The sequence below is a fragment of the Sprattus sprattus genome, assembly GCF_963457725.1.
Source record: "Sprattus sprattus genome assembly, chromosome: 9".
NCBI classification, from domain to species: domain Eukaryota; kingdom Metazoa; phylum Chordata; class Actinopteri; order Clupeiformes; family Clupeidae; genus Sprattus; species Sprattus sprattus.
The window spans coordinates 29,143,995-29,167,504 of NC_137928.1; the positions used below are offsets into that span (position 1 = coordinate 29,143,995).

A 23,510-nucleotide genomic window follows, 5' to 3' on the forward strand; every position below is an offset into this window, starting at 1 on the left:
TATATTACAGCTGTTCCATATTTGAACCAGGAGTCTCAGTGAACATTTTCACATCTCCCTCATGAAATGTAGCAAGCGTTATTTTTGCCGATTACAAAACATGATGGCCCCGTCGGCCATATTGTGGTATATTTGAGGAATCATTTTGAGGAATCATATTTGAGAAGATTCCGCAGAGTTACGACTGCTATTTCGCGTTCTGAAAGTCTTCTGAAGTTCAGAAGAAATCCCAGGGGCCGGTATTTCAAAACTTGTAATCCAGATCAGAATGATCCGGATAACCAAATCCCCCTGTTCTCATCCACGGATCAACCTGATCTATCCCGGTATTTCAAAACTTTGCCAGATTGGATCAGAGTGATCCTGATACCAGCAGATTGGGATGTCCAAATCCGTCCCACCCCCTGGATCACAGACAGGAAACAGGAAATGGAGCGAAGATTTGAGCAGAAACAGGAGAGCTAACACAACTATTGTCTCTAAATTAAAGTATAATCTTGGTCAGTGTTGATGCGTCCTTAGACTAGATGAAGGGCAATCATTATATTGAGTTAACCAATTACGTAAATCATCACAAAGTTGAAAGAAGAGCTCGGCGATCTCTAATTAAGCAGAGTTCGCGCTAATGCGAGCTAACGCTGCTCCATTGACTCCTGTGTTAAGGAGCTAACAAATAGGCTAGCGTCTGTATGTTGCGGTCCACAGACCAGATTTGAATGCATCCACTCGCAAGGCATTGCGTGTAGATTTTAAATGTGTTGTACATATCTTTTTATGAAACAGTTGTCAACAAAAGGGACAGCCCTAAAACCTTAATATTAGTTTTTCTTTTCAGATGTCTGTGGGAAGAGAAGACATTAACACAGACCTGCTCCAATTGGCATAACCTTTTGAGTTTTGACTATGAAAATTAAGTGTGTGTGCTGAATGCATGTTAATAAATAAATTTGACTGATTTCAGTGGATTCTTTTATCGGTAAGTATAACTTAACAAAAAACTGTTACTTAAATAAGGCATTCATATTCAAACTTTCGCTGTGTTTTCTGAAAAAGAAAGGAAAGTGCAACGAAAATAAACATTGATAAACATCAGTGAATTACTGTATCAAACAAATAACTTTTGGAGCAGTTACACCTAAACTGTTCAAACCTTTACATGTAATCTCCCTCAAATCCACCTCTGAGGTGGGATCAGGGTGATCCTGATTTTAAGGATCAAACTGATCCAGATTTCCCACTTAAATTTTGAAATACTCAACAGCAGTGTTTAATCCAGATCAAAGGCAGGATTGGATTCCCAAATCTGAATCTGAATATTCAGGATCAGATTTGCTTTGAAATACCCGTTTTTAGGATCTGATCAGGATTTAATCCAATCCAGGAGGATTAATCCTGTTGGATCATTTTGAAATACCGGCCCCTGATGACAAAACTATCGAGAATGGCAAATATTTTCCTAAATCCACCGAAGTGGAGTTCAGAAGAAAGTCCTTCTTAAAGTCTTCTCAACTGCTGTCGAGAATGAGGCCCAATGTGTTGCGATGAGTTATGTTTAGTTATGTCAGCTGGCGGGATGCATGGGTATTTATTTACAGTAAGCATAGTAAGGGTGGCAGTGCTGTACCTGAGATCTTTCAAGGCAGTCCTTCACAGTGCAACATATCCTGTCTGTAGTCCATTCACAACATGGCCAGCAAGAAGAAGTGAAGAATGTGTATAAAGATGCTCTGCACATAAAATGCGGAACTAAGCAAAGCAAGACAGTCTTGCTTCTCTAGAAATAGAAATATTACCTGTGTGCTTTTCCCAACAGTCGAGAAGTTAACTAACCCCCCTTCACAGTTGGCACCTGAACTTCTGGCTTTTTATAATTATAATGAGTTTGCTGCTAAAAGATGGAAAACAGACATGCTTAAAATTGTAAATAAACATAGCGCAAAGAGTAAGGAAATTTGTGTTTGGTAGATCATTTCTTTGTTGTAACAATGCTTCTTGGCAATACATCTTATACCGATGGAAAGCCTGTTTATTTCCCTTTTAAATGGTATCACATAGGGCTGTAACGATATTGGATCGAACCGAGAAATCGCGACACTCTGGGCCACGAACCTGCATCGCGATGCGAGGAGGCAGAACCGCGACATGCCCTCAGCGGTCACTTGATACAAAAAGTTTGGTTCGCTAGTAAAGGCGGCTGCTTGCTTCAGCGTTGGGGTTAATTGTTGCGCAAAATTTACTCAGTGCAGTTCATGCTCCCAAAGGTTGCGCGTGTTGTCATGAGCCTGCCATTTGCTTGGCAGATAGAAAGCTGTTTCCCTAACAAAAAGTCTGAAGCTTGAAGTTCTTTTCAAACCTTTGCTTGGGTAGCATTGCTAAACTGAGCAGACATGCAGACTACATTTTAGTAATCTCATCACGTAACATTCGTTTTCTAAAAACAATCACATAGTATTGCATGTTTTACTGTGGTAGAAAATACGTTAGCTTAATGCTAACGTATATGGGAAATCCTATAGCGACCGCGCTAGGTATTAGCATCAATTAATTCACTTTAATGTTTTTGTATGAGCCTGACATTTGCTCTGCAGATAGATAACAGGTTCCGAAGTTTGTTGAATGTTTTTCAACAGCATTGCTTTGAGTAATAAAAACCTCAATATTTGGTTATAAATTGTTTCTTCATTTTTTTATAGCTCATACTTATTCTAATGTGAATTAGAAAATATATTTTAAAAATCGCGAGGTAAAAAAAATAAATAATAATAATAATAATAATATTGTGGGGTGTATCGAACCGTGGGTCAAGAATCGTAATACGAATCGAATCGTGAGGTAGGTGTATCGTTACAGCCCTAGTATCACATTTGTAAGGAACATGCATTTGGGGGATGAGCAGCAGAGCAGAGTATGTAGGTTGCGCCCATTTGCCAAATCTTGTCTGCCAATGCTTAACAGCTTGCTTTTCACATGCCAAGCTTTCTTTTCACAACCATGTGAAAGCAATATCTAAATCAGCTTTTTATCATCTCCAAAACATAGCCAGACTTAGATGCCTTATGGTAAAACATATATGCCTTTAACTCCAGCAGGGTTGACTAGTGCATTGGTCTCTCCACAGGCCTTCCTAAAAGACTATCAAACAGCTTCAGCTTGTACAAATACTGTACTCTAATATCTAAGTCTTCCAGGATGTCAAATAATTGACTTTAAAGTACTGCTGCTTGTTTATAAGTATCTTAATGGGACAGCTAACTAAATAACAATCAAACAAAATAATTTCCAACGGCACTGTATAGACAAAACCACGACTTTGAGTAAACGCGAGTTTGAGCGCCTGAAATGTTGGTTGGCTAGCAAGCATCCCTTAGCCATCTTGCTGACTGCTAGCTAGCATCCCTTAGCCATCCTGCTGACTGCTAGCTAGCATCCCTTAGCCAGCAAACTGATGGCTTACAAACTAACAAATACTTTGATTCATCTATTACAAATCATAAAGATATTCTGAAAGATAACATATAGACAGCAGCTACTTTATGCTTAAGTGTTAACGTGCATACGGTCGTAATCACACTGTTAAACTACTGATATAAATGTTTTAATAAAACAAGTAATATTCTGGAGTATTAGGTTCAAAAAGTTCCCCAGTCCACATTCGTCCAACATTGCGAGCAAAGTGACCTGTCAAACCTGCTTTTTGTCTTCTAGTATTGTGCCACAACCCCCCTAAACAACGATATCACAGTATAACTTATCATGTGATGTTTACAAGGACGTTTCCGTAGATGTAATTGGTGGCTGAGACATAAGATTGTCATTGGTACTCCAGTACTAAAATTAAAATGGCTAGCTACAAAGGTTTAATTATGACTTTAGTGTCCATTTTGTAATGGTTTATACGTTTTGACCAGTAGATGTCAGTAAATTCACTGGCGGAGACAGAACAAGGTGCCAACCTGAAACAAAGACTATACCTTTAACGTATAAAAATTGCTGATATATAATTTTTCATACATTTTGTAAAATTCTCTCTCCCCTTCTACCACAAGCGACCCCCCCAGTCCCCACCCCTTATGTGCCGAGGTTCTGCGTAAGGTTTCTTCCTTATTGTTTTGCCGCTATATACAGCCGCGGAAAAAATTAAGAGACCACTTCAAAATTATCAGTTTCTCTGGTTTTACTATTTATTGGTATGTGTTAAAGTAAAATGTACATTTTAGTTTTATTCTATAACCTACTGGCAACATTCCTACCAAATTTCAAATAAAAATATTGTCATTTAGATCATTTATTTGCAGAAAAATGACAATTGGTCAAAATAGCAAAAAAGATGCAGTGTCTTCAGATCTCGAATAATGCAAAGAAAACAAGCTCATATTCATTTTTAAACTACACAATACTAATGCTTTAACTTAGGAAGAGTTCAGAAATCAATATTTGGTGGAATAACCTTGATTTAAAATCACAACTTTCATGTGTCTTGGCATGCTCTCCACCAGTCTTTCACATTGCCGTTGGGTGACTTTATGCTACTCCTGGCGCAAGAATTCAAGCAGCTCGGCTTCTTTTCATGGCCTGTGACCATCCATCTTCCTCTTGATCACATTTCAGAGTTTTTTTTATGGGATTCAGGTCTCGAAATTGGGCTGGCCATGACAGGGTCCTGATCTGGTGATACTCCATCCACACCTTTACTGGCCTGGCTGTGTGGCATGGAGCATTGCCCTGCTGGAAAAAACACTTCTCAGAGTTGGGGAACATTGTCAGAGCAAAAGGAAGCAAGTTTTTCTTCCGGGACAACGTTGTACTTTGCCTGGCTGAGGTTTGTAAAAGACCATAAGGATTGAACCAAAGCGGACTGGAGGGTCTCCTAGTTCGTCTTCTCTGATGAGTCCAATTTTCAGCTTTGCCCAACACATGGTCGTCTGATGGTTAGACGGAGACCTGGAGAGGCCTACAAGCCACAGAGTCTTGCACCTACTGTGAAATTGGACTCATCAGAGAAGTCACCCAACGGTGGTGGAGAGCATGCCAAGACATATGAAAGTTGTGATTTTAAATCAAGGTTATTCCACCAAATATTGATTTCTGAACTCTTCCTAAGTGTAAGCATTAGTATTGTGTAGTTTAAAAATGAATATGAGCTTGTTTTCTTTGCATTATTCGAGATCTGAAGACACTGCATCTTTTTTGCTATTTTGACCAATTGTCATTTTTCTGCAAATAAATGATCTAAATGACAATATTTTTATTTGAAATTTGGTAGGAATGTTGCCAGTAGGTTATAGAATAAAACTAAAATGTACATTTTACTTTAACACATACCAATAAATAGTAAAACCAGAGAAACTGATCATTTTGAAGTGGTCTCTTAATTTTTTCCGCGGCTGTATTTGCCCTTTCTATCTGCCTGTATTTTTAGGGTGCGCATGAGAGCATGCTGCGTGCGTGTTCACTGGCCAAGTTGATTATTGCACGCTAACATTTTAAACTAATGCAGGCACTGGAGCGAGATGCTTCCAAATGTACCAAAAAATGGACATGCATCAGTATCTAGTGTCTAGTACTTCAGATGACTCTGATTCGGTGGGGAGCAACACTATTCTTAAGGAGCAGACCGAAGGGATAAGTGTAGGCGAGTCCACATATTCAGTTAAAGCTACAATATACAGTACGTCTGTGTCTACCGAAATATGTCCATGAATAGACACACAGTACTTTCAGTTGCAGAAGTCTTTGAATAGGTTCATAATCACCTGTCAACAATAAAGTAAGGATTCAAAGCAAGGATTAGGGGACTAAATCTTGTAGTGATTATTGATGAGTACGTCTATCATGCCTGCCTCACTACTTTATATGTTACTGCTCAGCTGGGCCCATTGTGTTGACAGTGGAGAGAGAGAGCATGGGGGAGAGAGAGAGCAGGGGATAGAAAGAGCATGTGAGAGAGAGCAGAGTATAGCAGGCATGAGAAAGTAAAAGAGCGTGAAGGACATGAGACAGACGAGGAGAGAGGACATGTGATGGAATCAGGAGAGATATGACAATAACCCCCTTACGACTCTTGATCTTTAAGAAACAGTTAGAGAATTCTTTGTACACACAGTTCCCTGTATTAACAAAAGGAAATTGGAATCAGCCAGGATTGGTAATAGCAAGTCATGCTTTAAAACAATCACTTATCGGAATCTGCCAAAGAAAAGTCAACGGGGTCATCTTTATTTGATCCCTTATTAATGACATGCTGGTGCAGACACTGGTCCTTTCTCAGAGTCAGGGTTTAGATTTAATTTCTGTTCCTACATTATCTGTCATGACGTCAAAGTCAAGGTTTGCCGTCTACCTCCTCTGGGCAATGGGAGTGATGCAGGAACCACAACTTTTCTTATTTTACAGTCGAAAAGTCAAGTGTCTAACTCTTAAAGTAACACTGGCAAGCTTCTATCAGTGTCAACTAGGCTATTGGTGGTGTTTGCAAGGTTTTTGGATGCCTTTTTGGTAGATAACTTGCTAGTTTTGTGACAGAACTCCTTATTGCTCCTTTAGAGAGAATTTTGAAACTCATTGTGACTTATTACAAATTGATTGCAGTGAATTTGGTCTAGCCATAATCCCAGTGTAATGTGGCAATTCTTTGTCAAAAGGGAGGGGCTCGAGCATAAAGAATTCTCTTTTCCTTACCCATCCCTGTCACAACAACAAGGAAAACATTTATTTTCCTTCCTAGCACCATTGGTCCACCATCATGTATTGTGTTTTATATTTAGATGTCCTTCCGCTGGGGTTGCCTGCTCACTGTGGAAGTGCTAAAAGTGTGTAGGTGAGTGCGTGTACATTTATGACAGGGTCAGATAAGCTTGCCACCATAGTAACCTACCTTAATAAGAGTTCTACTGCAGGAAAGAAAATGGAAACATCAACAATTTTAGGACCCCAACACCGCCTTTCAGCCCTCAGGGACAATGTACATTGTTTTCATATCTGACTTCTGAACTTGTGAATGCTAGTCAGACAGACAATCAGTGGCCTACCACTAGCCTCCCCACCCACCCCAAGGTCGTTATGTTCAGTTACGAGACTAGAGGGGAGGAGACAGTTACATAATGCCTAGCCACACTCATATGCATCAGAGAAAACCGAAGACTGTTGCCAGACGACACCATTATATATTGACAATGAGTGAAATTGAGTAGAACAACAGCAAACAGGCAGTTAAACATAATCAGGCTATTGTTACTAAGATACTCATTCTGAACAACACAACCAGATGGGCAGACACACTAGGCTCTCTTCTTCCTATATCACTCACTCTACTCTGTTAGACCCCTGGTTAAACATGTGCTGGGTCAGTGTTATGTTGGGGTTATGTTGGTTCATAGCTTTTTAAAGTCGTACTGATTTAAGATTTAGAGCTAATTATGCCATAAAAAAGCGTGTGGGGTGGATTAGTGAGAAATTATGAGAAACAACGTGTGATGGAGTGTCTCACTGGAATGATGCGTACTAGGACTATTGTGGTCAAAGGAATGGCTTTCTAAGGTTGTGCAGGAGGATTTGGTTATGTAGTTGAAAATGCATTGTTCTTTACATGAGAGTTAGGATATAAATGGTGTAACTGTGATCAGAATAATCTACCTCACAGCGTGTTGTTATAGACATGCACTTCATTTATTTTCTCTCTTCCTGTCCTCAATTCAAAAAACTACAGTGACCCCTCTATGTAACAACTGCACAATGCATATTGATTTAAAAAAATTGTATTAGTTCGTCAGACACTTTTATCCAAAGTGACATACAGGTCAGGTACCATACAACTCACGCAACAATATGTGAAGGAGAAACCCCTGAAAAGAATTATGACGATCCTCAGGTTCAATACAGCCTGACACAAGTGCCATAGAGGGAGCAGAAACCTGAAGCAGAGTCACAGTTAAAGAGGCCTTCCCCTGATCTAATAGAGCTGTTCAGTTCACTCTTCCACAGAGGTACCATAGATACCTGGAAGAGTCTGGACTGTGCAGCGAGATGGCAAAGCCAGGGGTTGTTCACTGCAGGCACGGAGTGGGTGAGAGGGAACATATACCTGAGTAATATTCATGGAGATGGGAGGTGGCTTCTCAGAAATGCACTTCTAGCACAGGTGACTTCAATTTGTGTACTTTCAGCTGACTGAAAGATGCATCTGTGTGTTCTGGGCAACAATCAGGTGCTTTCACTGTGTGTGCTGGCCAGGTCACCCGAGGAGCATTGCAAAAGTCAAGGCAATAGATAATATAAGTGAAAGGTCATGAAAATATAATCCCATATTTTGTGTTTGTTTCTATTAGTACTGGAGATTCTGCAGCTGGTGACTAAGAGAGACCTGTTTCTAGCTGACACACACATCCTGGAGCTGGAGCAGGAATGTGCAGACCTGGCTGCAGCCACTGTTGTTTCCCAGTCAGCAGTGGGCAGCGTGCCAGAAGACGTGACCTCTCCTGGGACCAAGGACAGCGGGAGGCGCAAGGCTAAGGATGTGGAGCTCCTGTATGAGGCCCTGAAAAAGGAGATGTGGGAAGTTGTCCGGCAGGCCCTGCATTCCCCCACGGCTGGGCCCAACCTGGGGCTGGTGGTGCAGGTGCTTCAGCAAGAGGAGCAGGCAGACAGCACCTGGGCCAGTGGGGAGGCGGCTGCTGCCGGGGGGGCACGGCCGCGGCAGCTGAAGCTCCAGTGGAGGGAGGCTGTGGCCGAGGCAGCTGATGGGTGCCTGCCCCAGGCAGCGGTGGTGCAGTGGGGGGAGCTGTGTACCTACCTGGACAAGATTAAGACCCACATGTTAGAGGACCTTAAGGCTGCATCACTCAATGTGGTGCCAATTTACCCCAAGGAGTATGATGCATTCCAGGTCTATGTGCAGAGCTACCACCAGGCAGTGTCCCATCGCTTACAAAGCATTGCAGATAGCCAGCTACACATTAAAGACATCTACTCCCTGCTGGACTGGATCTACAATATCTACAGCAGGTGGGCAGGCAGCCTTCACAGTCCCAGTCGCGGACATTTCTTTTCCTGTATGAAATGTTTCCCTCTCAAAAAAATACAGTGCATTCAGAAAGTATTCCTTCACTTTATTTTACAGTTTGTTTTAGTTTACAGCCTTATGTTAAGGCTTAAATTAATTTTGTCCCTCATCAATCTGCACTCAATACTCAATCTGCACTCAATACTTCATAATGACAAAGCTAAAACTGGATTTTAGACATTTTTTAAAAGATCACATTGACAGTGTTTTACTCAGTTCTTAGTTTAAGCACCATTGGCAATGATTGCAGCCTTGAATCTTCTTGTGTATGATGCAACAATCTTTGCACGAATTGATTTGGGGATTTTCTGCCATTCTTCTCTGTAGATCAGTGGTGCCAGGGTTACGGCCCTTGGGCCGCACTCGGCCCGATTGTACATCACATCCGGCCCACGGATGATTAGGGGAGAATTTTTTTTTTTTACTACATTTTTATCAAAATTTTTTTTTAATTTTTTTTCAGTGTAATCTGTCAACTGTACATCACATTCGGCCCGCGGTTGATAAGGGGAGAATTCATTTTTTTTTAAAACATTACATTTTCGCTGGAATCGTTCAGTTGGTCTGTTGCTGCTTCCCGCCTCAGCTGAAGCAGCCCCGGTAGTGCTGATCGAGATGTCGTTTTCAAAAAAGAGGAAGGTTGACACTGAAGGTCGCATCTTTCAGGAAAGATGGAAGGAACAGTATTTATTTTGGGTAGTAAAGTCAGTATTTGGCCTTTTCAGTCCGAAAGTATAATCCGGCCCCCTGAGATCTCACTTGAAAAAAATCTGGCTCCCTGTCCAATTTCACCCTGGCATCCCTGCTGTAGATCCTCTTCAGCTCTGCAGGTTGGTTGGGGACTTATTGAAAATCCATCCAGAGATGTTTGATCATAGATATCATATATAAATGCTAGATGTCTCGCCTGCATTTCTGGTCGACGGAGTCGAATGTCCGCACATGGCGGCCATCTTGCAGCAGGGCAGCTCGCTCACCCATAACATTGTATTGGTAGTGGTATATCTATCTATAAATCCAGAAATCTCTGTGTGTCAGTGTGTCCGTCTAGGGCGTATCTCCCTGATGGTAGTTACGTTAGTTATGAGATTTCGCATGTAGCTTACGCATGTCATGAACCTGTGCATCCTTGATTTCGAAGATTTTTGAATTCATAGTTCGCGAGATATTTGTATTTTATTGTTTCCCGTAGGCACTATGGGTAGTGAGGCATTATGAGTAGTGTAGTAATTCAGAGAAAGAGGTGAAATGCCCTGCCGCCCTCAGAATAAACAGGCGTCACACAATTTATGTGTTTATCAATCTATAGAGTTGGTAGGGTTTAATTTTGACATGTTTAGCCTTTATTGGGCCAAAGTGTGTGATGGCTGCGTGCTCAAATCGATAGCAATATTTCCAGCAAGTCCCACTGACCGAGTGCGCACCGAAATTATGTCACAATCAAACAATATACGCGTAGCGGTATTAAACTATCCTGCCTTCACTCAAAGTTCAGAATAGCGTTGGATACGATAAGGAGGTCCGCATTCAAATTCTTCATGGTGAACAGATACAGACTTTTGCTCAGGTAATCTTAAGACAGTGATTGATTTTATCTATTATTTTTAAGCTTCTTTATATTAAGTTTCAAAGTAATGTCTAGAGTTGTACAGTCATCTAACAGACAGGGAATAGTAATCCATCAAAATATTCATATTGTTTATTAGTATAGCGTATTTTTACAGTACATTTCTGCACTTATTCGACTTACAACTTGGCAAACTCATTTCATAAGCATGGTTGAAATGTAACTGTGATTACAGCACTTATTCATGGCATAGGGCAAAACGCATGAATTTTACTCTCTGCAACTCTCTCTCTGAATTCATAGTTCGCGAGATATTTCTATTTTATCGTTTGCGTTAGGCATTATGGGTTATCGTTTGAGTATACACCGCTACAAATGGTAGCTTATCATTAAGCCTCGGAGGCTTTCAGATTGTCCATTGCTTTCCCATCTGTTGCTATGGAGTCCACGAAATACGCGCAAATCTCGCTGAAAGCTATGTTGGGCCACGTTGTCATGTTATCCTCACAGACCTGCACTGAATTCGGGTGGGGGATAGTAACGCCATCTCCAGTCAGCGCAAATCTCGCTGTAAATTATGTTGGGCCACGTTGTCATGTTATCCTCCCAGTCCTGCACTGAATTCGGGTGGGGGATAGTAACGCCATCTCCAGTCAGAGTATTTAAACTGTGTTCCCATTGTAAGGACATTTATTAGCTTACGATCTGTCTGAGAGTGGGCTGTCAAAGCTAGCATCATCAAAGTCATAAAGTACAGTAGGCTACATACATTCAATAAAATTAACCTACATTTGAGTCCAACTGCATGACCATTCTTACCCTACACTTACAATAAAGAAGTGATCCTATTTCAACCATAACTTCATTTTAAATAATTTATTTCTTTATGACATTTAGTTTATAGTTTAGACAGCAACGTTGACATCTATATTCAACTGCATCCACTACATAATCTCAACCTTTATTTGTTGGTATATCTCCAAAAAGGCTAACATTAAAACATTTCTTAGTGAAAAGGAAACATGCATCACAATAATACTTCAGTGTAACCTGTACCTATGTGGAGTGCAAATATGTCTTGCTATTACACTACCCAACAGCTACACCTACGTCTGCTAACACTACAGAATGCATAATTCCTACGGGCACTGCACTAGTACTTTTTAAAATAACAATAACTTGCTCAATTTTCAACCGATTTTTAAATGGTTTGGTTTGTTATAAACACAAGGGATGTAGTTTATTTATGTTATTTAATAACGTTTGTAAGAAACCAAACCATTTGTAAATCTGTCAAGAGTATAAGTGTTTGTGCTGATCACTGACCTTACCTCAGGTACCACTGATCCTGCCAGAAAGCTTCCCTGAAGCAAGATGGCCGACCTCTGTGGACGTTCTAGACTCCGCCGTAAGACATCTAGCCTTTATATATGATATCTATGTGTTTGATTGAGTTCAGGTCAGGAGTCTGGCTGGCCACTCAAGAACATTCACAGAGTTGTCCCTAAACCATTCCTGTGTTGTCTTGGCTGTGTGCTTAGGGTCATTTTCCTGTTGCAAGGTGAACCTTCGGCCCAGTCTGAGGTCCTGCACACTCTGGACCAGGTTTTCAATAAAGATATATCTGTTCCTTGCTCCATTCAGCTTTCCCTCAGCCCTGACAAGTTGCCCAGTCCCTGCCAATGAAAAAACACCCCCAAAGCATTATGCTGTCACCATTTGGATGGTATTGGATAGCGGCTAAAATAGGATAAGCGGATAAGCTATGCCTGGTTTTGTCAAGACATGACGCTTTGTCGTCCACTGAGGAAAGGCCTCAGTCTGGCAACTCTGACAGAAAGCCCAAATCGGTGGAGTGCTGTCTTAATGTTTGTCCTTCTGGAGGTTCTCTGGAGCAAGAGTGACCATTGGGTTCTTGGTCACCTCTTTTACTAAAGCCATTCTCCCCTGATTGCTCAGTTTGGCCGGGCGCCAGCTCTAGAAAGAGTCGTGGTTGTTCCAAATTTCTTCAGTTTAAGCATTATGAAGGCCACTGTGCTTGTGGGAACTTTCAATGCAGTTGATTTTTTTTGTAGCCTTCCACAGATCTGTGGCTCAAAACAATCCTGTGTATGAGCTCCACGGGTAGTTCCTTCGATCTCATGGCTTGGTTTTTGCACTCATATACATTGTTAGCTATGAGACCTTATATAGACAATTGATCATGGCCAATCAACTGAATTAACCACAGGTGGACTCCAATTCAGGTGTGAAAACATCTGAAAGATGACCGAGAAAAATTGGAGGCACCTGACCCAAAGTTTAAGGGTCATAGCAAAGGGTTTGAATACGTCTGACAATGTGATGTTTCCTTTTTAACAAAAATTCTAAAATCCTATTTTAGCCAGTTGGTTGGCAAAAGGCTAAAACATTACAAAATGTGAAAAAGGTGAAGGGGTCTGAATACTTCCTACTTCCTTTGATACCTTGTTATGAGCAGTTTTCTTTTTCTCAACCTTGTTTGCAGGGACGTCTTAGGAATAGTCAGCACAATGACTCCCATCAACACCTCGAAGCTAGGAGCTCTGTTGCCTTCTGAGGCGACTGACAAACTTGAACTGGACTGCCTGAACTCAGTCAGGGTAAGGCCATGTGATCTCATTGCTTCAGCAACCTGCTGGTGCATTTCTTGTCTTGGTATGCGGAAAGGGTGAACCTGAGGCACTTCCTTTTCACTTTAAGTGGACAAACCCACCATCTCATTATAGCAAGGCATTTCAGGGTCAACTCCTGGTTTTCCTGTCCACAGTAGCCATCACACAATAGGAGCCCTTCAAACAACACACTCTTTCCTTTGCTTCATTATGCAACCCCTACATGCGTTAGGAAGAGCCAATGCAGACAAAATAATCCAGACATGTTGTGCAAGTAAAAACAAAAGGTCCTTTTCATATGGTACTTACATCCTTGATGAGGAAAGCAGGCAAACAGTATGCATTCTAAAACTGTGTGACTCTGTTTCAGGGAAAAGTGACCAATGAGCTTTCTCATTTACTGGATGACGAAGAGAAGTGTTGGAAGGAATGTTTAAACTCTGAGGACTGCCAGATCTCCCTGGCTGATACTGTCACACAGGTAAGCTACCCACAGGCTGCATTGAGTTTATCCTGTACAAGATATGCCCTTCACTTGAGCTTCCATCGTAAGAGTGTCATAACCCTGCCAACAACTTGTGGTGTGGGTTTGGGTGTAATCCCAGTAAGTGACAGTCAATATCCAATGTCAGTGTCATGTTATCATTATTGATAATTGTCAGTATTACCCAAGTGTTGTGCAATGTAAATAGAATTTACCCTGAACAGGTAATCTTTGTAGCCTTGCATTTGTCGCTATTAGGTCACCTTAACCACTAATCAGTAAAAACTTTTTTGTAGATAGATAACCAAAGAACAAATTAATGTAGATATCTATGGGTTGAGTAATGGGTCTGTGACTGAGTCAGTGCTGTTTCTTTATTTGCACGTCTTTCTTTTAGATGCTGCAGGAAGACCTGGACAGATCGGCTGCAATAAGCACAGACCTTGGGGCTCGCGTGTCCCAGTGCAGTCTAAATGGTTTGGCAGACTTCCTGTATAGGTGAGACCGCTGCTAAATACCCTATATTGTACTTTTGATGACAATACTGAATTGTACAGACAACTGTTTTGTTGGCTGAGGTCAAAGTTAGAAAGTAGAAAATTGGTGCATTGAAAAAGGGTAGGATTCTTCTGTTGGGGGGGTGGCAAGGAGAAGTTGATCTAGTAATAAGTCGTCTTAGGTTTCTAAAGATAAATAGAGACACCCCAACTCAGAAATTGGGTCGCTCATTTCACCATCACGGGTCCAGAAAATGAAAAGAGTCTGGTCAGAAATGGCCTAACTGCTGAGGGATAGCGGAGCCAGTAGCTTCTCCTCGGAGGAAGGCAGTGGGAGAGAAGGAATTTAAGCCTGAATGATGGACGTCAAGCAGAAGGGTGGAAACCTGGCTGTCACTCTACAGGCCAGCGTTAGTGACTTGTATAAGTACAGCTATGGATTAAGGATGGAGAGATATCCCGTTTTTAGATGAAATCATCCTACATTTGATGTAAGATCATTTCTCAAACTGTGCATAAATGTAATTAACAGAAAGAGAATGTAAGCAAAGAGCTCAAATCTAACCTAACACTTATTGGTGTTCATAAATAAAAGTTTTAAATAAAACAATTTTCATTTTTAATGAATGGTCCTAGATGCATTGTAACCTGTAAATCAATGTACTGATTCTAATGAGTGAAATGCCATTGGTATTGTCAGCGGAGGAAATCTTGTGGCTCAGGACAATGTTGAGGAGCAACATGATAATATTTTGCAAGGATGTAGGTTTGCTTTGTATGTTAGTAGGGACTAGAAGTCTTACACTCACACCTGACATTCAGGCCTACAACACATTCCAAAAAAGTTTGGATGGGGGCAATTGGCGGCTTGTCATGAGGTGAAATAATAAATAATGATGACAGCTGATGTCAACAGGTGGATGTAATGATTTAGTACAAAAGCAGCACCCAGGAAAGACAAGGCTAGTCCTTTAGAAGAAAGGCAAAGGATTACCAGTTTGCTAACAAATGCATGAGAATGATTTAAATGTTTAAATACATGTTCCTCAATGAAATATAGGAAAGGATTTGGATATTTCACCCTCTATAGTGCATAGCATAATTAAAAGATTCACGAAATCTGGAGGAGTTGCAGTGCGTAAAGGGCAAGGGCGGAAGTTTAATTACTGTGTTATCTGATCCCCTAAAGGACCAATATGTAATCCATTTACTGTACCATATCGTAAGATGACCGCTTACTGCACAGAACTGCATATTGCATAGCCTAGGTGTGTTTATTCTCCACAGAAAATTAATTTGAAGTTGATCCGTGTGCTAGTTGCTTATACAAATATGCCTCAAAAAGTGGCAAATTGGCATTCGGTTTAAGCCTATGGTTATAGTTTATGCAGTCATGATTGACTGTGGTTGGAGGGTAGGAAGACAAAAGAGAGAGAGTAACCGAGCAAGAGACTGAATAAGTAACCGATCAAGTCAGATGCAAAGCTGGCCTTCTTCCTGTTGGACTAGTCAGTAATTATTATTTGCCATCTTGCTATGTCTTGGGTTGCGCTTGGCTGATGTTTGGCTATGTTAGGAAAGTTTGTAACCTGCTGTAACCTTATTGGTGTCGATCCCTGTCTCAGGGATTTGTAGTTTTTCCAGATATCCAAAGTCATCAACCAGTCATCAGTCTTCATCAAACTCAGCTATCTTATAATAAATGACACAATATTTGATTAGATTAAGCATACTCAACATTCAAACAAGGAAAAAGATGTGATCAGGAAAGCATTTAATCTGTGAGCTGTAATGTTTTATTAAAATCGAAAAGACCGTGTCAATATGAAATGCAATGCAATAAGCGCTCATTCAAATTGTTATTCAAAATAATACAAACTGGATTGCGGATTGCATTGTCATTTGCACATTGAATTGCCATTTGACAACTGCTTTTCCATTTGAATTGCGGATTGCATTGTCACTTTGCGCATTGAATTGCCATTTGACAAATGCATTTTCATTTGAATAAAGAGTCGAAAAAACCGTGTCAATATGAAATGCAATGCAATAAGCGTTCATTCAAATTTGTATTAGAAATAACACAAACTGGATTGCGGATTGCATTGTCATTTGCACATTGAATTGCCATTTGACAACTGGTTTGCCATTTGAATTGCGGATTGCATTGTCACTTTGCGCATTGAATTGCCATTTGAATAAAGAGTCTAATAAACTTCCATACGCTAGAAGGCAGATATTGCGTCGGTTTTTGACGCTTTTCCGACTGACCAAGCTGCAAATTCTGACGAGTTGGGAATGAGAACGTGTTGGCTTAATACATTACAACCCTCGCAAGCCAGCTGATGCTTCGGACCGGGAACATGAAAAACTAATGTTGTTTACACTTTGATTAGTGGCACATCATTTTGTCTTCCTTGAAAACCTAAAAGTTGTGGCCGACATTTCACTGGATCTGGTATGTTTAATTCAACTATTTCTCTTGACGCTTGATTAATAATCTCCCATATTTCTGCAGCTTCCAGAGGAAAGTGGAAATGTTCCTTGAATCTCTTGTGTGGGAATTTGGAGAAGATGAAAATGGATACATTTCTACAACCATTGCACTGGTCAACTGTTGTCCTTCTTTTAGGTATGTTGGAGCAGTAATCCCTGCATGGTCAGAGGTATATAAATGTGTCCATTTGGAGACAACCAGGTTGAAGTGTGGACTAAATGTGGATGGGAAGAATTACAGCATTTAAGTAGCAGTAAGGACTTGTGGTCTCAAACTAGCAGGCTAACTGCCTAAAAAGCATTCAAAAACCTTGCAAAACCCACAGACAGCATAGGTAGCAGTGACAAAGGTTTGCTTGTATGCCAACTGTTGTGTTTTGGCAACATAGTTGGCAATGTCCTTCAGTGAAAGCTTTTCTTACATTTCCACATAGGTGCTCCGGCCCAGAACACAGAACTACATATTATAGATCATGTATGGTTTATAGGAACGGCACATGTGTTCATCTGTCCTTCACATGACCACATCTTATATAAATCATTTAAGGATGATACCAAAACAAGCCCCCCAAAAAAGCGACATATTGTTGCATAGTGTTTCTTTAATGGCATTTGAAATTTCTAAACTAACCAAAATGTTTCCTGAATGTGGGGTGTGAACAAGGATACAAACTCTTCAAAGGCTAAAATAAGTTGTTGGTGAGTCTTAGATGACAATCATGGAGGTGTAGCCTTATAAGTGTCCACTGTTGATATTCCTCTATGTCACAGTTTCAACAAGTTGTCTCCAGTCTGTGAACTGTCATCATGTGTCAAAGGCATGTCTAGCCAGCGGGGTTAAACTAAAGTGTATGTTCAATGTGAAACAGGGAAGCAGTGTGCCAGTACATTCATTGCGTGCCTTTTCTCTCTTTTTTGAATTGTGTTAACCATGGCAACCATTATCTAGATTCTTAGTCAACAAAGTAAATGATGATGCACACTGTCTTGTTTTGCTTGTCTGTTCTGTGTCTGTTTATTTATTTATTTATTTGTGTGTGTGTGTGTTGGTGTGTGTGTGTGTGTGTGTGTGTGTGCGCGTGCGTGCGTGCGTGCGTGTCTGTGTGTGTTTGTGTATTTGTGCGTGGGTACACAGGGGCTTTGTGCAGCAGTGTCAGCGATGTGAATCTGCTGCTAGCGCAGATTCTGCCCACAGAGCCAACGCCTCCATGGACAGAGTGGTAAACCTTGGAGTGAAGGTTTTAAGTGACAGACTTTTTGAACATATTAGGGTGAGTTTCACATTTACAGTATGCCAGTTTAAGGACTGATGAAAAAATCTGACCCTCTGGATAAAGACCATATTTAGCACCTCAATAATAAATTACATTACAAAGTGGTGAGATAGGCCTAAGCCCTACATCACCCCTAACCCCCTTCAAAAAAGATTGCTCAATTAATCAATAAATTCAAATGTTGTTTTTTTTCTCTCGGTCCCATGCGAAGCCTTTCTTCGACAAACTGGTGAAAAGAAAGTGGCTGAATAATCCGAGTATGTTTGAGCCAATAGAGACGATTGTCAAAGAGCACTTCAGATGCTTCAGGAGGATGGCCAGCCCACCTTACCAGGCACTGACATTCACCATTACACATCATATTTCACATGTTCATTACACACACTGCAATCATACATTTCACTACCTTTTCATTTCATCAAGACACATTTATTTAGTTATTTTTTTTACACTATTCCATTAATGTCTGTTTCATGGACTGTCCACAGCTCCTTGTGGGTGAAGTGCACAGGCGAGTGATGGTAGAGTACCTTCGTGCTCTTATGCGTGGGAGGATCATCTGCACATCACAGAAGATGAGGAAGAGGATGGCAGGTCGACTTCGTGATGAAGGAAAACACCTTAAAATGCTCTTCAAAGACCTGGTTAGTAAACTTTTGTCACTGGGCAATCACACAGGATGCATTTCCAAGGCAGGGCAAAAGTCAAAGTGCGACAAAAAGTTGTTGAGCTGCTGAAATCCGGATTTAGGGAAATAAGAAAATATCTAAACAGTTGGAAATACCCACTTCCACAATCAGGGCAATAGTTAAGAAGTTAAAAGCGACAGGAGATGTAAGGAATCAGCCTGGAAGAGGACCTATCTGTAAATTGACCCCACGCACCGTGAGGAGGATGGTTCGACTGGTAAAAGAATCTCCAAGGATCACAGCTGTATAATTGCAGAGGTTAGTTAAGTTCTAGGGTCGGAAAGTCTCCAGAACTACCATCAGACTGCACCTACATCACCACAAGTTGTTTTTGAGGGTTATCAGAAAAAAGCCTCTGCTGTCAATCAACAACAAACTAAAGTGCCTACAGTTTGCCAAATGTAAGTCAGACTTTTATATTAGGGTTATATGGTCAGATGAGACCAAAATAAGGCTTCTTGGCAACAAACATCAAAGGTGGGTTTGGCATAGACAGAAAGATAGCCATACAGAAGAGCACCCCATACCCACTTTGAAGTATGGTGGCCGATCTTTGATGTTGTGGGCCGGTTTTTCTTCCAAAGGCCTTGGACATTTTGTTAGGATACATGGTATCATGTACTCCATCAAATACCAGCAGATATTAAATAAAATCCTAACAGCCCCCCTCTAGGAAGCTTAAAATGGGCCGTTGTTGGACCTCCCAGCAGGACAATGATCCGAAGCACACCTCAAAATCAACACAAAAATGGTTCACCGACAGCAGAATAAAGGTTTTGCCATGGCCATCACGTCCCCCAGACCTAAACCCCATAGAAAATCTGTAGGAAGAGCTGAAGCCGAATCTGCAAATGTGTTGACCTCAGAATCTGAAGGATCTGCAGAGATACTGTATGTAGGAATGGTCTCAGGTCTGTGCCATGTGTTCGCCAACCTCATCACGCATTATAGGAGAAGACTTGGAGCTGTTATCTTGGCAAAGGGAGGCTGCTCAAAACATTAAATTAAGGGGTGCCAATAATTGTGGCACACCTGTTTATGAGAATAGTATTTATTTAATGAAAAGGTAAGATTTTTGTGAATATTTTGAGTGAAAGACCAAGGGCCTGATTTACTAATATGCGAGCGCTTCTTAATCTGCGTTCGCAAATTAACGCACGGTGTTTTTGCGCATTTTGACAATGATCCGAAGCACACCTCAAAATCAACACAAAAATGGTTCACCGACAGCAGAATAAAGGTTTTGCCATGGCCATCACGTCCCCCAGACCTAAACCCCATAGAAAATCTGTAGGAAGAGCTGAAGCCGAATCTGCAAATGTGTTGACCTCAGAATCTGAAGGATCTGCAGAGATACTGTATGTAGGAATGGTCTCAGGTCTGTGCCATGTGTTCGCCAACCTCATCACGCATTATAGGAGAAGACTTGGAGCTGTTATCTTGGCAAAGGGAGGCTGCTCAAAACATTAAATTAAGGGGTGCCAATAATTGTGGCACACCTGTTTATGAGAATAGTATTTATTTAATGAAAAGGTAAGATTTTTGTGAATATTTTGAGTGAAAGACCAAGGGCCTGATTTACTAATATGCGAGCGCTTCTTAATCTGCGTTCGCAAATTAACGCACGGTGTTTTTGCGCATTTTACTTGGTATTTATCAAGCCAGATCTGCGCTGGGCAAACTGTGCTTACTCCGCCCTTTAAAGAGCCTGATTTACTAAGATTGATTTGCGAACGCATCTTTGCCAGGCGCACATTAACGCACGGTGATTCCCCGCATTTTCCGTGATATTTATCAAGCCAGATACGCGCTGGGCAATCATTATTTAGCGCACCGTTAAAAGACTGGAGAACTTGCCAGCAAGTTACTGCCACCATGGAGATTCGAGGAAGAAAAAAATAAGGTTCAGCGAATAGATAGCGAATAGATAGCGAGATAGATATATTGGTTCACGTTCGCTCAATCACTGAACCTGATTCAATGGGTTATATTGTTGTTTTGCCCGCCATCATCTACAGCGAGATGTTTAAAAGAACACGATTATAAATAAAATGCTATTGGTGGCATTAATGCATAAACTGTCTATTATAACAATATATATGTGTACATGGCGAGATTAATACATTCTACAAGGGACATGGGTTCACTACAATATATCCCCACTGAAACAAATACATTTACCAAGTAGACAGGCCTCTCCAAAATCACCGTTGCTCAATCATGGATAAATGGCACTATTCCGAAAGATAAAACTGTCATGGACAGACCACTTCCACGTAAGTAATGGTCATGTTGGCATCACATATGACCTGGACATTCATTGAATATGTGTGCTTTCTGTTTCGGTAAACGTGTTCGCGGATTGAAGGTGGGACTGTTTGCATGTGGGTGCGATCAATTTCTCCAATTACGTTCGGAAAGTTTAATTTCATATATATGAATATATGAATTATACGAGTTGAAACAAATATTTCTGTTCGCTGTCTCTGTCTATGTCTTTGCCTTGCTGCTGCCATATCAACGTTTTCAGACTCAGTGGAAATGCGCTTGGTTAAGACGTGCTTTTATGAGGCGGAGAATTAGCCTGCAAATCAGAGATGTGCGCTCGCCGGGCAGTTTAGTAAATACCACGCAGTTCATCATTAGGCGCACTCCTCCCATTAAATAGCGCTACACGCCTACGTTACCACCCACGTTTCCGAACCATCCCACCTGTTTGCAGGTACACACCCTCAAAGCGTTAATATGCGCTGCGCCAGCTTAGTAAATACCGTTTTTCGTTACGACCGCTATTTTACGCCAGAAAATGGGCGCAATCCTGTTAGTAAATCAGGCCCCAAGAGGATAAACAGCAAACAAATATTTTTTCATAGCCTGTTTTGGTCACATTCACTAAGGGTGCGAATAATTGCGGAGGGCACTGTACATGAAAATGAATTGCCATATTGATATGATATTTTGTACATTAATTTTTCTTATAATTATAAAGCATGCCATTTTCACAGATCAATTAGGCAGCAGTAATTTTTCATTTGGAGTATCAATTGTTTACTGTCATTTACTGTTGTTTAGACCTCAGGTGTGTTACACTTTATGGACAAATCAGCTGTAGATGTAGAAGTAGAGTGCTTTTTATGGGTGGAGCAGGTTTGCCTGAAAATGTGCATCTTTCTGTTTGCTCTGCTCAGGAATCCCCCTCCTCATGGCTCGATAGTGCCATCCCACACCTCTCAGAGATCATCCTGTTAGAAGATACACCCTCCATCCAGATGGAAGTAGGCATTCTGGTGCGAGAATTCCCTGATATGCGGTAAGGACTGTACAGTGCAAAAACATTTGGGCCATAAGAAAATAACTTTTGAAACTATTGAACAGGTGTGCATAAATAAGGTTTCTGATACAAAATGTCATCAGACGTGCATATAGAAGGTGACATCAGGTGTCATCAGGTGTGCATATAAAAGGCTTCATCACAAAGTGCTGTTACCTCTCATGGCCACATGGTGCCATCTTTAATGTCTGCTCATTTGATGTGGTTTTCATGCTATTGTTGTTGTTATTATTTTAATGTTTATGCAAACAAAAACTGCATAATGCTGCTTATTGTGTGGTTTTCAATATAAATTATTTGCTGTTTGTGTATCATTACATTTTGAACATTTTAAGCACATTTTAACAATACCGTGATGATTTTGGTCACTATATTAGTCCTATTAAATTGTCATACTGTTTCATCTCTAGTAGAAACACATGACCCCTGATCTCCCCCCATTCTAGGAAGAAGCACGTGTCTGCCCTGCTGAACATTCGTGGGATGACTCGTCAGCTGGAGAGGCAGGAGATCCTGAACATCGTCAAGGACATGGAGATGTGTGAGAGCTTAGCTCAGCTCACCCGGGACCATGCCCTCTTCTCGGAGGTGCCCGTGACATCAGAGGTGCGCTGCCTCAACATGGCCTTCAGTCGTGTCGCCCTGGCAACATCTTCATGCTTCTCAAGCATTAGGCCGCAGCGCAAGAGGTCACCTCCTCGCGAGCCACACGATGACATGCTGTAATTCTCAGAGATGTCAAGAGTACCCACTGGGGAGGTTAGAATTGGAACCTACTTATGGTGGGAAATGGAGTGATTGTGACCTGTGATTTGTAGTTTGTGTGCATTAGGCCTTCCTGCCCTAATTTTTGTAGGCTCTCCACGCTCACATTGCTGTATGGTAATAAAAGAGGCAATGCTGGGCCACCAATTGTTAGTTGTGAGCAAGGAAATTGTTTTATTCTGTAACTGAGAGGGCAAATAATTTAAATGTGTACAACCAATCAAAAGTCTTAAATAACTAAATGGAAGCACTCAAATCTAAAAGGAGTTATGTCTTCATGATTTTGTAGATGTACAAAATTATTCGAGCTTGATGAAAGGTACGGTGTAGAGACCTAGGATATATGAACGTAGTCATATTATTTCTAGAACTCTTAATTAAGGAACTTTATTTTAATTGAAAAGTAATGTATTTTTTCAACTTCACATATTATACAATCATGTATGATTGATTTAAGACAACCTATTTATGTGACCAAATAGATACTATTTATTGTCAGTCTGTTTGAGATGTGGGACTTGGGATATGCATGGGTTATTCTGTACAATATGGTTTGCTTGTTTTAAACAGCGTCTACCCAGACCTTCAGTGCACATTTTTAAATCTCATTCTCCATCAATCATGTCCTATAATGCTTATTCATTCATTCATTGAGTTTTTGATTTTTGTATTTCTATCACATAATTTAAAAGGGATGACATATAGGTTTCACTCAC

The 23,510-nt window shown here is 40.9% G+C and overlaps 1 protein-coding gene across 1 annotated transcript in view; it reads left to right on the forward strand.

The window, feature by feature from the left end:
• Nucleotides 1-22,755, forward strand: part of exoc3l2b (exocyst complex component 3-like 2b) — a gene marked incomplete at both ends in the record, with an annotated part of 30,561 nt that extends 7,806 nt beyond the window's left edge. Inside the window, 10 exons of the mRNA XM_080845257.1 lie at nucleotides 8,325-9,000; nucleotides 13,132-13,246; nucleotides 13,629-13,739; nucleotides 14,140-14,240; nucleotides 16,758-16,871; nucleotides 17,871-18,006; nucleotides 18,221-18,343; nucleotides 18,498-18,653; nucleotides 21,887-22,008; nucleotides 22,476-22,755. Of these exons, the coding sequence (XP_080701383.1) occupies nucleotides 8,325-9,000; nucleotides 13,132-13,246; nucleotides 13,629-13,739; nucleotides 14,140-14,240; nucleotides 16,758-16,871; nucleotides 17,871-18,006; nucleotides 18,221-18,343; nucleotides 18,498-18,653; nucleotides 21,887-22,008; nucleotides 22,476-22,755 (1,934 nt within the window). The remainder of the gene's footprint in view (nucleotides 1-8,324; nucleotides 9,001-13,131; nucleotides 13,247-13,628; nucleotides 13,740-14,139; nucleotides 14,241-16,757; nucleotides 16,872-17,870; nucleotides 18,007-18,220; nucleotides 18,344-18,497; nucleotides 18,654-21,886; nucleotides 22,009-22,475) is intronic.
• Nucleotides 22,756-23,510: the final 755 nt, after the last annotated feature.